The sequence below is a fragment of the Catharus ustulatus genome, chromosome 8, assembly GCF_009819885.2.
Source record: "Catharus ustulatus isolate bCatUst1 chromosome 8, bCatUst1.pri.v2, whole genome shotgun sequence".
Lineage (NCBI taxonomy): Eukaryota > Metazoa > Chordata > Aves > Passeriformes > Turdidae > Catharus > Catharus ustulatus.
The window spans coordinates 17,278,412-17,294,398 of record NC_046228.1 but is presented as its reverse complement, the minus strand read 5'-3'; the positions used below and the strand labels follow the sequence as shown (position 1 = coordinate 17,294,398).

The 15,987-nt window shown below is 43.0% G+C and overlaps 1 protein-coding gene across 1 annotated transcript; it reads left to right on the top strand.

The window, feature by feature from the left end:
- The first annotated feature begins 2,705 nt into the window (after positions 1–2,705).
- On the top strand, positions 2,706–15,595 carry LOC116999488 (lysosomal acid lipase/cholesteryl ester hydrolase-like). The gene is made up of 10 exons (XM_033066245.1): positions 2,706–2,769; positions 6,141–6,279; positions 7,525–7,639; positions 8,668–8,866; positions 9,477–9,586; positions 11,098–11,234; positions 11,816–11,956; positions 13,055–13,126; positions 14,041–14,109; positions 15,079–15,595. Exons 2-10 carry the CDS (start codon positions 6,148–6,150, stop codon positions 15,310–15,312), a joined length of 1,209 nt encoding a protein of 402 aa, XP_032922136.1. The 5' UTR covers positions 2,706–2,769; positions 6,141–6,147; the 3' UTR covers positions 15,313–15,595.
- Positions 15,596–15,987: the final 392 nt, after the last annotated feature.

Here is a 15,987-nt window from a genome sequence, read left to right as displayed (position 1 = left end):
CAGAAGACAGAGTTTGCTTCCAGCCTACTCTCTTCTCTAGACTATAACAGTAATGAAAGCACTTCCTCTCTCTGGATACATTCTGTGATCTCTAAATGTTTTCCATTCTTCATATTATTGCTCAGTTTATTGGGTTGGTAGTTATTTAAAGGCATAGTGTAATCAAAATCTTATTCTAACAGTTGTGATATTGTATAATTTTATTATTAAACAGATTATTAAACAAGAATGTGAGTTCATACAAAAAAAACACCTGTCTCCTGAAAAGGAGATGGTTTGTCTTCGTTTGAAACAGGAATGCTCCCTGTTTTCATGAGGAAGATCAAGGGTCACAAAGCAGACCCAACAGAAAATAGTAGTCAGTACCATGGTTCAAGCATGCACCTGGAAGCTGGGAAACTTGACTTCAAGACCCACCCTGAGAAGGAGAAATCCTTGCTGATTCAATATTAATTCTTTTGGCAATGGCAACACTTCCATGGGACCATTTGCTTCAAAGTCATACCCTGAACCCAGCAGAAACCTCACACCTCCTGTTGTTTTCCATGAAAGCTACTGGCTATCACAGAGCTGAGATGATCTAACCTTTGTCAAGGTTTTGAGCACCCTCTTTGGAGTTTAAACATTAAAATAAAAAGAACCCAAGCCTTGCTAGAAAGAACCCATTATCTTCATCCCATGTAAATTTAGAGCACTTTGTCCCCTGCTGGAAAGACCTGCTTTCAAGACAATGCTAAAGAATTATTCATCCTATTAATTTCCTGAGGGAATTATGACTCTACTAATCTTGTTTCAAATAGGTAGTTACTGCACCAAACCATTCAGTTGAAGGGTAACCTCTGCGGTTTTTGGTTACAGCCATTATAGGTCACCATTCCTCCAAAACAAAATGCCATTAGCTTCACTGTGAAAAGAAACACCGTGCACTTAGGGTTTCCTTTCAGCCTGACACCTTGATTCTCCTTTTCCATGAAATGTTAATGTGGGCCAAGTGTGGGATGCTAGCCAGCACAGTGCAGCTGCTGCACTGGGACAGTTCACTGGTGACACTGTATGACCAAAGGACAAGTGTCTCACTCCCAGTAATGGTCCATTAGCCAAACAAATTAACCATGGCTGTTACCACTTCTGCACCTTTCCCTTCCAAGAGAAACAGCAGGCCATTTTCATCTCCTGAGCCCACTGCTGAAGGCTGTCCTTTTTCTTTCTGTTTCCCAAATGTAACTAAAGTTTGAGCCAAACAAAACAGTTCCCCTCCAGACAAGGACATTCCTTCCATCAGATACAAATTCCTGGAGACAAATATCCTTCAGAGAGTCAATCTTTCAACTGACTTACTGTACGGAAAATGTATGAGGACATGAGACCTACTTTATAAGTTTTCAATGGTTCCCATGCTAAATGCAACAGCATCATACCTGTAGGTATGTTCCATAAAGTCACCTAGAAAAGAGATTGCAATTGTGCAGCTATCTTGCAACTTGGGACACCATAGAGGAGGCAGGGAATTGAATTTTCTGGAAAATCAGGAAAAGCAGGTTGAGCACACAGCATTGGATACATCATGGGCACTGTTGATCCCACCTTGGGACATGAGAAGGGATGAGACATCATGTTGCAAAAGTTTGATGATAGTTATTGTCACTTACAGATATCAGAGAAGTCAAGTTAATGATGCTTTCAACTGAGAAATTACCAAACTACTTTTCTCACTATGCCAAACAATGTTCTTTGTATGTAAAGCAGAACTGTTGCTGTGTCACCAACATCCTGTTGGTTCATTCATTTCCTTCCCCCAGTAGTTGAAGGCATCATACAGTTTGCAGTGATGTTCCCAAGAACACATCCCTCTTATCTGGTGCTCTAAATGCTCATCAGTCCATGATGAAACTCAAGTTCTTCTGAAGACACTTGTTAGTTAATTGGCTGAACAGGCTGATCCTCATGATTCTGCTTAGTTTATAACCCAGCTGCCCAAGGACACAGAACAAGTCCTTCTGCCCACGTCCATCAAGCCAATCTCATTGAGGATGGAGCCCTCAGGCTGACTTCAGCTAATTCAGTCGTTAAGCAAAGATCTCCGGATACTGTGTTTTCAGAGGTGAAGGAAATGGCTTAGGATAAACAAGAACCCTTGCTTGTTCCCTCACTGGGAAAAACGTTACATGTAGTGTTCAGGCCTTCTTTGTCACTGGAGTGTGCTTAATGCAGAATAAGGTGGGTTTCACGAGTTGTGCTGCTCACTGTGAAAAATATTTAGGTCAGTCTGCAATGTTAAAGTCAACATAAACCAAATTAAAAACAACAGCAGAGATGGTGTTCTTGAGACACTATGTTGAGAAAAGCTGTACAATTCCTCCTTTTCATCTTAAAAGATTACATTTGAAGCAGCCCCTCAGTTGGGCAACAGTGCAGATCAAGGTCTGCCACAGCCCCAGTGAACTGCAACACCCAGGTCCCAGCTAAACATACTAACCACTGATTTATAGGTAGCCTCTACACCCTGCTGCTCCACGGTGCATTTTGGGGTGAGGAATTAAGCCAGATCATCTTTTTCATCACAGAGATTTCCCCACTTCTGAAATCAGCACTCAAACACGCTCTGCAATTCGTGGTGCCAGCTCATGACACTCACAGCTGCTTCCCTGTAGTGCTCATTTTGTTTTGACTTCCTTTTATCGGCGCAGGTTTCTGCCAGTGAATCAGTCTGCTGGAGGAGACGGACCAGCCTCCGTGGCAGAAGGCAGAAGCAAGGCAGTCAAAGCAGAGGTAAGTTACTTGTACATACATGCTCATTCTCTTTCTCTGTTTCCTGTCTCCATAAAGGTGTGCTGCCCTGCTTTTGTGCAGTTGGTTGTAAAACTAGGCAGTGTTTTTCCTCTCTCATCTGTAAGCTATGTATTGCTATGCACAGAAGTGCTCCTCTGCTTAAGCTAGAAGACAAAGAAGTTTGACCTGTACAAAAGGGATAAAAGGAGCAACTATTTAATTTTTTCCTACTTGTTTTCTTGCCTCTGAGAACAAGAGAATGAATGAGCAAGTATTGCAACAATGTGTAATCTGGACCTGCTGTTCCTTCTGTGTAATGCACACGTATGCTTTCTCAGTGAGTAAGGCAGCAAATTCTCATGCATATTTAGTCACAGTTGCTCTTCTGGTTGGTGTGTGTATGCTTTACAGCTTCTGTGAAATAAATTTTAGACTGCTTAAGGCACAAGGCTTGAAGGACAAATTTCAGAATGGCATGCATCTTAGCTTCACTAAATCTTAAAAGTACATAAGAAACTTCCAAGGGCATATCTCTCTCTGATATTTTTTTCCATCTAAGCATATTCTTTTATGATAGATTACTATGCTCAGTAGTTACTTATTACTTCATCTCACTAGATGAAAACAGCTGTTAGTGTCTCCTGTCTTTATTCCTAGAGTTTAAGGGAGCAGTGGCCTGCCAAGATTGATACTGCTTGGCCACCTGCATCTGAGTAACAGGACAGTACCTGGAAGTCCTAAGCCATGCCAGCTAAGCCAGGTGATCACAGAGTGCACTGAGGAAAGCTTACCTTAACAAGAGGAATAATTAAGCCTCTGCATTGCCTCAACTAATCTTGGTACTGATTTGAAAACAAACTGAAGTTTTTCTTGCCAAATTGAGAGATTCCCAGTGCAGGGAGAGGCAGGCATGTTTTACTCCCACTAGAAGAGAGTGAAACAGCAGAAAGCAGAACAGAGTGTTGCACTGAGTATATAGCTGTGAGGCTTCTTGTTTTGACAAAAAAATAAGAAATATTTGATATACAAAGGGAATCTAATGACATGTTTTGATGCCAAATTTAAAGTTTTGGGTGTTTCCAAATGCTGCCTCATTTCAACTGTTTGATGACTCATGAGGTTTGACTTCTTCAAATCTGTTGACTCAAATTTAAAGGTTAAATTGAAGATCATTGAAAGTCAAAACATATTTTCCTTGTTTACCTCTCTCTCATCCCACAAATTCTGTTCTTCTTCCCCATTATTTGATGGGGAATACTTCCTTATTTTCTCTTGATCTTCGTGCTGAATATTCCTGAGTACAAATAAACTTCACAGAGTACCTCATCTCATCATAGTAGATGTCTTATGCTAGAAGCAGACTCAAGAAACATGTGGCTACACAACAACCTCTGTTCATCATTGAAAATTGCATTCTCCATGTCTAATGCCTGGTTCCCAAAGGAATTGTCTCTTGAGCCTGCTTAACTTCCTAACAAAAACTTTAAGACAGGCAGGTCTCCTGTGAAATTCACTCACAAACCCTGCATGCTGTGGCTGCTGTGAAGCTGCATGGACTCTGAAATTCTGCCATTGTCACTCTTGAACGTAACACCAGCAGCCTTTGCCTGCCTTCCCTCCAGAAAGGCTGAACCCTCTGGAGAATTCCTTCCCTGACAAACACTCCTCAGGAACTGCTGCAACCCCCATCACTGCACAGGCTTGGATCTCAGTGCTGGACTTGGCAGATATTTAACAATTAACAAAATTCAATTACAGGATGGACAGGAGGGTGAACTAACACAAACACACGACGGGCACAGAAATGCAAGAGCAGTGGTGGCCCCGCCGTTACTGGTGAGGCATTCTTACGCTGTGATGAGCTGAAGCCTTACACTGCATGAAGTGCCATGGATTCTACTGTTGAACATTTAGGTCTGCTGCCTGATCCTTATGGTCTTTATACACCTGCAGAATGATTACTACTCTATTCTTCACAGGCATTATGCTCTCCTCACACATTAAAGCATAGCATACAACAAAAATTTGATGTTTGATGTATGATGTGGCTTTTCCTGAATATGTAAGCGCAGTATAGAGCTTCATGGATCAATCTTTTTGTGCAGTTCTTAAAAGAGCAGAAGCAAGGAGTGCTGAATTTGTGAGCTCTTGCTCTCCACATGGATTTAACCTGTAATCCCACACTAAGAAACTATCTGGGCCACAGAATCTGTTCTCTTTTCTAAGGGATGTTTGTGGCAAAATTATCTCATTGGAAAAAAAGTCTGGGAAACTCAGAGGGAGCAGTGTTCCTGCACTCATTGACCTGGGTTCTAGAAAATAAAGACTAAAACCTGGAAGCATATTCTTTCACATGGAGTTGGCATAAACTGGCACTAGATCAACTGCACTCTGCAATTTCTATCCAGAAATGCTAATCTGGAACCATCTGTCATCTCAGGAAAGGGCAAAGTCTCACTTGCCCATGATCAATACAAGATTTGCACTGTGGACAACCATTTCTAAGAGGTAATGGGGACAGGCCCTTGGCAGCACAAAGGCAGTCTCAGGATCTATTGCTCAGTCCTCATGGCTGCTTCCCTGGTTGCCAAAAGGTAAGGCTGACTAGGAACTGACTCATGGGGATTTTGGGGAGCCATGCATGGTGGCTTTGTTTGCTCCATATTCTCAGAGGAACTCATTTCAAACAGAGCTTGATCATGTTCTGGGGCACATCACCTGTGAGGAAAGCACAAACTGGCACTGAAAGTGCAAGCATGTTGCCTGACATCCATTAAATCTCCTCACAGAATGCCTGAATTACTCCTGTCACGCTCATGAGCCTCATGATCTGGTCCCTCACCCCAGCACATGGCTGACAGACACAAGAACTGCGTTCAGTCCCAGGGGAGGAGAGGGCAGGTTCAAAGGGCCCATCCTGAACCTCTTTCCCCTCCTTCCTGAGGAGACAGGGAACAGAGAGTGCTTTCTTCTTTCTTCACCTCTGCTGCTGGCAGAAGGGTGGAGACAGATGGAGGCAGACAAGCTGGGTGATGGTCATCTCAGGTGCTCACGCTTCTTTGTCAACTTCTGCTGCGCTCGTGCCAAGAGCTGGCCCTGTCTACCAGCCCCAGTTCCCTTGTAATCTGCAGAGTGCTCAGGCATATTCTTGTGTGGCATCCACAGGTGCTTTTCTCTCCTGTTCTGCAGCCTTACCTGTTAAACAGGGTGAGCTGTAGGCAGCCTGTCTTCACACAGGTTCTTTTTTCTGGCAGCCCTTGGGGAGCAGCTCTTGGGCAACCTTCAGGAGACTCTCCTCTTGGGTCTTCCTGTGGAATTCCACACCACTCTCTCACTAACACAAACACCCCTGCATGTGCTCTTCCACGCAGCCCCAAGATGTGGTGCCTCCTCGTGCTGCTCTGCTCCCAGGGAATTGCCTTGTCAGCAGGATTCAGAGCAGCCTCCACTCCAGGTGTGGACACGAGTCGCTGCAAGAAGAGTCGTAACCCCGAATGCTTCATGAATGTTGTAAGTTGGGTCACCTTCTTTCCCTCTTTTCTGAAGCTTCTCTTCCAGTTGCATAACTAGCAGTTCTTGTCAGGAAAGCTAAGAAGAGTCCTTTCTTGCATCTCCAGTTTTCCCAACCTGTTTCCAAAACCACTGCCTTAGGGTCACTCCCACGATGAGGGTTGGCTCTGAACGTGCCAGGCATAGATGTACTCCTTGCACACTGCATGAGGACAGACACGTAGGCTAGGCAACTCCCCAGAGCCTCCTGAGGGGCACTGGAGATCCAGACTACATCATTGTGCCCCAGTGGCCAAACTCAGCCCTGGGCTGTGGACAGAGCACAGACTATGTGCTCCAGTCCATACCAAACTGAACAGCAGACTTTGCTGCCTGCATTTAGGGTGAAGCCCAACAGATACATGATAAATTTGGAGCTGTGTCATGGCTCATGGTACCTGTTTGCAGTCAGCTTTCTCAACACATATTGGTATTTCAGGCTACTGCATAAGTGGAGGAGTGCAAACCTGGCAAGAGAACAGAGAACCTTATAGCACTAGCCTGCAAGAAACCTTGATTCTCCTGTCCAGTCTGGGCTGCCACAGAGAAGAATTCCTTTGCAGTGCAGGCAAAGGCTGGTTTCCAATCTCAGATGAAGCAAAGACCTGCCCTTCCATAACAGTTTGCTTAGAACAGTGGTAAGGAGGTTGAACCCCTTCTTCAGATTCTCACAATGCAAACTAATCAAAGATGCCTTACCCTGAGTCACCAAAGATTTCCTCAGAGCACATGCAAATTTTGGTATAAGTGGTACCATTAGTTTCTTTGACAAGATCTCCACCCTTGTTTGCTTTGCCTTCGTGGCTTGCCTAACCATACTTTAGTAAGAAAAGATTCATTATGGAGCATCCTCACAGCTATTGGCATTGTCTTATACAGATATGGCTGCATATTTAATCTGTAGAAAGGTACAATCTCTATAAGCCTTTCATAACATGACAAACTATCTCTCAGGAGGGTGTTGGTTACTCAGCTCAGTTCTGCTTTGTCCCATCATAGGGGGCTAAATACCAGACAGCCACCATCTAAACAGGTCTGAGGAGGACTTTGCTTCATCGTTTTACAGGACCTGTAATGTTTATTCTCAGCCATGGTCTCTGTGCAAGGCTGGGGCTTGCACCACCATCACAGCACGTCCCACATCTGCACTGCTCGTCTTGGCTAGGAGAGCTGCACATTGACAAACTCTTCTTTGGCTTTCCACAGAGTGAAATTATCAGATATCATGGATTCCCCAGTGAGGAATATGAAGTTACAACAAAGGATGGATACATTCTTGCCGTTTACAGAATTCCTGCTGGGAGGAATGACCGAAATACAGGTATGCCACAGTTACAGGACACAAGGGAGCTCTGAGAGCCAACTCTTACACCAATTCCCCTTCTTTCCCCTTCTCACCTGCAATGGCATGTTCCACACCTTTCCATCTCCACAAGAGCACCTAGTGGGAGTGTGGCTCGGATACTAAATCCATCTGAAGCCCACACATTCAGTGTCTCCATCCTTATTTCTAACTTTCCTAATAATTTTGTTACATCCAGGAGTTTAATCTCAAATGGTCTAGCAGATAGGTTGGTAAACAGGATCTGGGGAGGTTTTATCTTAACAACCTAAATAATATACATATGAAATGGTAGCCTGACAACAAAGCCTCTGGGGTTAGGCATATGAGTAATTCCCAAGCTTCTGAAGGACAGAGATATTCTTAAAGAAGGAGAAATCAGCTTGTCTGTGAAAAGCAAATGCATTTAATCAGTTTCATCACATTTTTGGAATTGAAGTTTCCAGCTGGAATTTGAGGTACCCTGGGTACTGCTCCTTTGATTATTAGTCCTTGCTAATATTACAGAATTATTTATTTGGATACTTTCCCCTAACTGGATCTCCTTTGGAGGTCATTTAGACAGCCTGACTCTTAAAGTAAGGCCAGCCCAGTTAGACCAGGGACCTCTCAGCCCTGCTCAGTGGTCACCAAAGTGGATTTCCTTCTTTGGATTAATTTTAATTTCTCTTCCATACAGTTATGCCTTCAGCAGTTTTCAGCTTTGGGTAGATGGTGTCAGCATAGGGGCTGTCTTTCCATCTTTCCAGTGCAAGCAGAAGGAGGACAGCCATCATCAGTAAATTCATTATTTGCCAGACCTGTCATAAAATGGCCATGAAATGTCATTAAATGGTTCCTACTTGCATAGAAAAAAATCCTTAAGGTTTCTCAAACCAATATCTATTTATAGTTCTCCTGGGAGCTTCTAGAAGAAGGAAACCTCTCACAAACTGAACTCTGCACTTTGATATTAAATACACATTAATTGCTGCTCCAATAAAAGAATATTTTAATCTTTTTTTCAGGGCAAAAGCCTGCAGTGTTCCTACAACATGCTTTTCTAGGAGATGCTACTCACTGGATTTCCAACCTGCCCAACAACAGCTTGGGCTTCGTGCTCGCAGATGCCGGCTATGATGTCTGGTTGGGAAACAGCCGAGGGAACACCTGGTCCTTAAAACACAAGACCCTTAAGCCCTGCCAAAAGGAGTTCTGGCAGTTCAGGTACTCTGTGGAAAGAGAAAGACTCAATATAGAAACTTCAAGGCGACTAGATAGCTTCAGCCTGATGGCTTTTACCGAAACCAGCATCAGATCAGGATCTACACCAACCCAGGAGAGTAAAGAAGCAGGCAAACATGGATACTCACTATACTGAGTTGGGAGCATTGGCTGGGGAAGAGATTTCAGAGACTGGGAAATGAAATGGGATGCTGAGGAAAAGGGGAATGTACTGTGAGAGGGAGAGAAAGAACCTCAGCAGGAACATGCTGAACAGCCTTTTCTACTATCTGGTCTCTCACAGTAATTCAGCCAAGAGAGAAGTGTGTTTTGTAACCCATGCAGGTGAAAGCAGGGATTAAATTCAGTTCCCCAAGGGCTGCAGCTGTCACGTGAAGCTGGCACTGGATCCACACAGAGCCCAAGGCACCAGGCAGCCAGGCTGCACAGCTGCACCCTCTGCCCCCTCTCCAGCCCAAACACAGGATGGAGACACAGAGTGCAACCTCCTCCTTCAATGGGTCCTGCCTGGTGCAATGAACAGAACTGACAGTCAGGAACTCACTCTGTGATAGTCAAATTGTCTGCCAGCTTTTTGTGCTTCTCCCCACAGCTTCGATGAAATGGGTAAATATGACATTCCAGCAGAGCTGAACTTCATCATGAATAAAACTGGACAGAAGCATATTTACTATATTGGTCACTCTGAAGGGTCAGCTGCAGGTAATGTCAGGAGAATTATTAACAACCATTTGTGCTCCTGTTTGATCCATAGGTTACTTTCCCCACTGGATCTGTTGTTTTTCTTGTTTGTAGAGAGCTAGAAAAACAGAGATTTTTCTGTGCTGAGATTTGGAAAATATGCAAAACACTTCTAAAATCAGCTTTGGTTACCCTTAAGAAGCAAATCACCTTAATAGAAGATGCAGTGGCAGTTCAACTTGTTAAATAATTACAGACATAGTGACAGTCGTTTACTGGGTATTTCTGGTACTGCTATAGGGTATTGTTGTCAGCAACAGGAATTTACATGAAGTTCTTTTGTATAAAGACAGACAATTAGAATCATAGAATCATAGAATATCCTGGGCTGGAAGGGACATAGGGTCACTGAAGTCCAACTCCTGGCCCTGCCCAGGCCAGCCCCAATGTTCACACCATGTGCCTGAGAGCATTGCTCAAACACTGCTTGAACTCTGGCAGAATTGGTGCTGTGACCACTGCCCTGGGGCCCCACTTCTTGTGAACAGGATGGGAACACTAAAAAGATAAAACAGCCCATATAATACATAATTTAAGTGAATACATTTATTTAAATTAGATTGCTTGGAGGCAAGGGAAAATAATCCAAACATTACTAAGTTGTGACTTAGTGTCGATCTTACAATTTAAATTTTACTTCATGAGTGGCTGCAACTGGCCACATTTCTGTTTAAAAACATAGTGCCAGAGACCAAAAGTCAGGAAAGCAAAAACATTAATAGTTTATTTTTTCTTAGGTCCAGCCTTTGTCATTATTCATTTAATGGCCTCTAAACGAAGCTAATTTTCTTTTAGCATCAGTTGAACGTTCTTGGTTAAGGTTTATGTGTAAGGTCTATGAATGGACATTGATTAGAAAGGAGCCACTGCCAGTATTAGTGTAAACAACCCAGGAAAAAAAGAGAAGGAAGTGTGAAAAAATAATATATTGTCACAAATTCTGACCTTTTCTTTCTTTGCCTCTCATAAGAGCATTTAAGGATCCTCATGGCAAAACAAAACAAGCATTTGCGCTTTTTTCATCTGCCTGTGATGCAAGCAATCAGTTGAAAATACTCAAAGCTCCCAGTATTCTGCTAATTATTCTATAGTTCCATGGAAGCATAAATGTGAAGAGATTTTTAGAGACTCTAATTAGGAAAACTTATTTTTTATGAGAGTTTCGTGGACTTTAGAGGGAATTGATGCTATCTTCAAAACTTCACTGACATGTTGCCTACAAAAATAGTTCTTATAATGGCAATGTCCAGACATGCTTTGAACCTTAAAATGAACTTTGCCCCCTAAATAAAATTAGTTTCAGTACTTTACTTCAACACTTTCCTTAAGTGAAATCTGCAACACAAACACAAACAACGGACAATGGGTTGCAAATCTGCTATGATGTCTAGTTTGCTACCTGCTGTTTATGCTTTTAATTTGTCTGTGGAGGATATCTTCACCAACTCTGGCTGGTTTTTCTGTGTTTGCAGGCTTCATAGCATTTTATACATACCCTGAGCTGGCTAAACGGGTGAAAGTGTTCTTTGCTCTGGGCCCAGTAACTACATGCCAACACGCTACAAGCCCTCTGGTTAAGTTAATAAGGTTTCCTGAACCACTGCTCAGGGTATGTATTTTTTCCTTCTAAAAGGTCCAATGCCTTACTAATCTTCACAGGATTCCCTCAGCCTCAGGCCAAGTGTTCCCAAATAAGTGACATGCTGACACTGAGCTTGGGATGAATTGAGTGCTCTTGAAAAAACTGTTCCCAAACCCTGTGGTGGAAAAAGTTAGGATATAGAGCTTGTAGCAGCAGCTCCCAATGAAGCAGGAGACTTGTGAAACTCTGTCCTGTTTCAGGAATCCTGCTGTTTAAGTAAAATTTTGCTGGCCTCATGCAGGTGGAGCTAAAGCAGAACTGCAATAACAGACATGACAATCTCTAGGACTTTAAAATGAGCAGGCATTAAGGTCAGCACACTAGAAATGGAAGGATAGCTTTCTTGAGGATTGCTGATAGTAACATGAAGGAGGAAAAACAAATGATGTGTTGTGGGGAAGAGGGTGTTCTAAGGGGTACTGTGAGGGTAAGCTCTTCCAGCACTCCTTGAATACTAAGTTATGGAGACTAGGCTATTAGTAAAGATTTCCTGCATAAAATTCTTCTGTAACAAGAACTAAAGGTGTTGCACTTTTCCTTTCCCTCAGCTAGTACTTGGCTGCAAAGGAGCTGCACACCAGATCGAATTTCTGAAAGGACCTGTGACACAGCTCTGTACAAGCCTGGATAAGTTTTGTGCCCATGTTCTCTGTTACATAGCTGGAGGCAGTGTAAAAAATATCAACACGGTGAGTGCATGCAAGAACACCTACTCAGAGCCAAACTAAAGGGATTTTGGCAGTTGCCCTGGTGCACTATATCCTTGTCTAGTTACCATCACACACGTAGAGGTGCATAAACCACAGAGTAGTTCTCAGCATTCTGAGGGAATGCCAGGACATTGCGTGTTGTCAACAGTGGCTGGGGCTGGTGATGGGTGGGACCAACAGCCGGGCACATTCCAGTGCCAGACAGAAAGAACTGAGCTCAAACTGGAGCCATAGCGCATGTGTGAGATGTAACCATTGTGGGGCTAAGCCAACCAGATTTTTGTCACACACAGATGTTCTTTAAAAACAGACAAGGAGTGTTGGGGTCAGACTTCTTGGCAATGCATTTGCCAGTTTCCTTCCTTAGCATATAGACACTGGGGTCCTAAAAGACAGGAGAAAAATCTCTTCTTCCCAATTTTTCAGACTATTTGCACCAAACCTTGGTCCCAAAGAACTACTGTAAGGGGCATTTTCATGTTTTGTTGGCCTTAGAACTGGGCCCAACAGCTGAGACCACAAAGTGTAGAGCTGCAGAAAGCCCTTCCACTGTGCTGAGGAGTGCAGAACCCACAGTGGGATTCACAAACCCTTGTGCATCACTCAGAGGAGACAGGAGAGACAGTTTTCCCTCTGCTTGCCAATATATGGGTGCTGTGGTGCCAGTTCCTTTACAGTGGCCAAAGTCTGCAGAAGCTGGCCTGTATAATGTTTACTACTGCAGTGTCTGTAACAACTGGGCCCATTCTTTTCCTCTATAATCTTTTTTTAAAAGCTCATATGGGAAAGCAGTTAGACTCAAAGGTTCAATGCAAAATCAATTTCAGCTTTTGACTTGCAGAGCTAAACCATTAAGGATATTTCCTGCCTTGCTTAAGTCACTAATGTGGTTCTCAGAGCAAGATAACGTAGCTGAGGAAGAATCCAGGGAGATAGAACTGGGACATCTCCTTAACAGAACTATAAAAAATGTTTTGTAAGCTGACTTCTTTAATATTAGAAACTCATGTTCTTCACAGTTTTATTCTGTCACAGCACTGGATCTCTGTCTTTATAAAACTTCTGCTTTCTCTCCAGAGTCGAGTGGATATGTACGTAGGACATTCCCCAGCTGGAACATCAGTCCAGGACATATTTCATTGGCGACAGGTATAACTGTGCACTGCCACGCAAACAATCCCTTACTGCTGCTTTTCATGCAGCTGACAGCCCACAGGGAAATCCAGAGGCTTTGGATTTGGGAATCTGACCATCATACCTTCTCACCTACTGCCATGAGCACCTGCACATTTGATATGGTCCAGAATACAGATGTGCTCCTGAGGACAAAGATTCCCAGCAGGAAACAAGAGTCAGTCCCACAGGACACAGCTAGCCAGGAAACGGACACAAACCATGAACAGCCAGTGACTCCATGGTCTATTTTGCCAGCCTCTAACAAAATCAAGTGCATGCAAAGCAAACACAGATACAGGAAGTCAGAACAGCAAAGGCACTGCACCAGGCGGACTTTTAGTGTGTACTTAAATGCTGGAAGCAAAGGTTTTCTGAAGTGGCAGACACTGGGTTTCTTTCACCCTTTGTTACACACTGCTCACAAGTGGAACTACTTGTCATGTTTGTACAAAAAATACCAAAACAAACAAATAACTCCAGGTATTCACTCACCAGTCCTGCAAGGCATATTACACAGGACTTGGAATAGCCCTGATATATTATAGACATTCAGGTTCTCTTTCCATGTGACAGCTGAACCCAACTCTGTACTGCAAACAGGGACCCCAACTTTAGTTACATAAGGTAGTAAAGCAAAATTTCAAGTAACAAAACACACTGAGGGTGGAAGATAAGCATCAGAACAGAAAGTCAGCAAGAGAAAAGGCAAGTATGCCACTTGCCCTGGGATCTATCCTCAGCACTCTGGAAGCCTGCAACCAGAGGAAGGTGTGGGAGCAACTACAGTCCACTACCTGAGCCTTGACTTAACTCACAGGCAGGAATATGCCTCCTGCACTCTCCTCCTTCAGCTCTCATCTCTTTTATTTTGTCTGTTCTTTTAACAGCTAGCATATACAGACCAGTTTCAAGCTTATGACTATGGCTCTAAGGAAAACATGAAGAAATACAACCAGGTAAGGCAAAAATAGCTTCCTTCAGAACTTATCCTTGGGTCTTGGTTAAACTAGTACCGGAAAAATTCAAATTTTAGTACCTGTGAGTACTAACCAGGGGGAGAGCAGTGCCAGATAATGTTTCTGCTGAATCACACACAGGTGTAAAAGTCTATTCACAAACAAAGCAGAGATAGACTCTTACAGACAATTAACAGAAGTTCATTTTGCCTCCCCTACTGATACCAGGACGTGCTCAATGACACCAGCTTACATGTCATTCTAGAAATGAACAAGAACCACACCCAAGTCGTAGCACTGTGTGAGTACAGAGCTCTTCACTTGCCCAAAAATCTTCAAAGCCTGCCTTTTATTTAGGAGAGAAAATGGATCTCGCAGCTACAGTGATCTCTCCAGTGGACTGGCAATCATTTCACTTTTAACCAGCACATTTGACTTGCAGTGTCCTGTGCTGTACCAAAATGCTGTTTTTCACAAACAGAAATGCTTCAGAGATACAAGCAGTCATTTCTATCTCACACACTCAGAAATTTTCTAGGCTGAAATCATAAATGACCAAATTATTTCCTTTCCACTTCATTTTCAAGCATGAAAACTTGGACCGAAAGTTGCAATCCATGCACCCCAGAAAGTTTGTAGAGCTCCTCACCCTGAATACACACAGGAAAAATCTCCACAGTCCTTGACTGATTAATGCTGACTGTTCTTTCCATGCCCACACCTCTGAAGAGCACAAGCCAGGGCCAAAATGCAAGACTTTGCCCTGCTTTATGGAAAGAACAGGAATAGGATGGGTCATTCCACAGACAGGGAAAGGACGATAAATAGTAAGAGGGTGGCCTTCATCCTTATGGTTTTACTGTAGGCTGTGCAGAAGCAAAGGCATAGAGTGTTGCTTGCAAGGAAACCTTTCTCTAAACACAACTTTGATACAGCAGCACTCACTCAGGTCTCCTCCCTGTCTTACAGACTGCTCCTCCTGTGTACAAGATAGAGGAGATAAAGACACCAATTGCTGTTTGGAGTGGTGGACAGGACACATTTGCAGACCCAACAGACATGGCAAAGCTACTTCCTCGGATTACTAATCTCATTTACCACGAGAATTTTCCTGCATGGGGACATCTTGATTTCATCTGGGGCCTTGATGCAACTGAGAAAATGTATCTGAAAATCATTGAATTAATGAGGAAATATTTTTGAAGCCATGAGCAGAGTGTTGATTATAAAAACCTCCAGCATTTCTATCTGGCAATAAGGATGGCACCTGGGGAAGAGGTAAACACACAGGCACACATAATGGATACTTCTATAGGTATTTATTTGTTTTTATTTATTTCGTGCTTTTCTCATAATTTGAGTGGTTCCATGGTGTTACTGTGACTGCTGTCTTCCTGAGAAGTCTGAGGTATATAAGAATGAAAGCTGAAAATATGAATATATTTGATTTCATACTGCAGGGATCACCAAATTTCAACCGTTTTTATTTCTACAAGGCTAATTTTCCTATACCTAAATTCTATTGCTCACAGATAGATCTTATTTACTCAATTGAGGCATTCTCATGTCCTAATTTTGTCTTCCTGTGAAGAGTCAAAAGTGTGATTTGATCTTTGCTCTGTTGAAATGAACAATTTTGTTTAAATTAAATTATTGATCCCCTTGACAGAGAACCAGTCTTTTTTTTTTCCCTCCTCAAATTGCCTTTTAATGGCAGCACAGGTAAGAGATCTTCAAGCAACTGAGCAGATAATAGATGACTACGAAACATCACAGAATCCAACCTCAAAAAAATTGATAGAAGTATTCCTCTTCCCTCCATGCCTATGAATCACCCAAATGTTAGTTCACACACCCTGAACACACCCTCACAGTTTC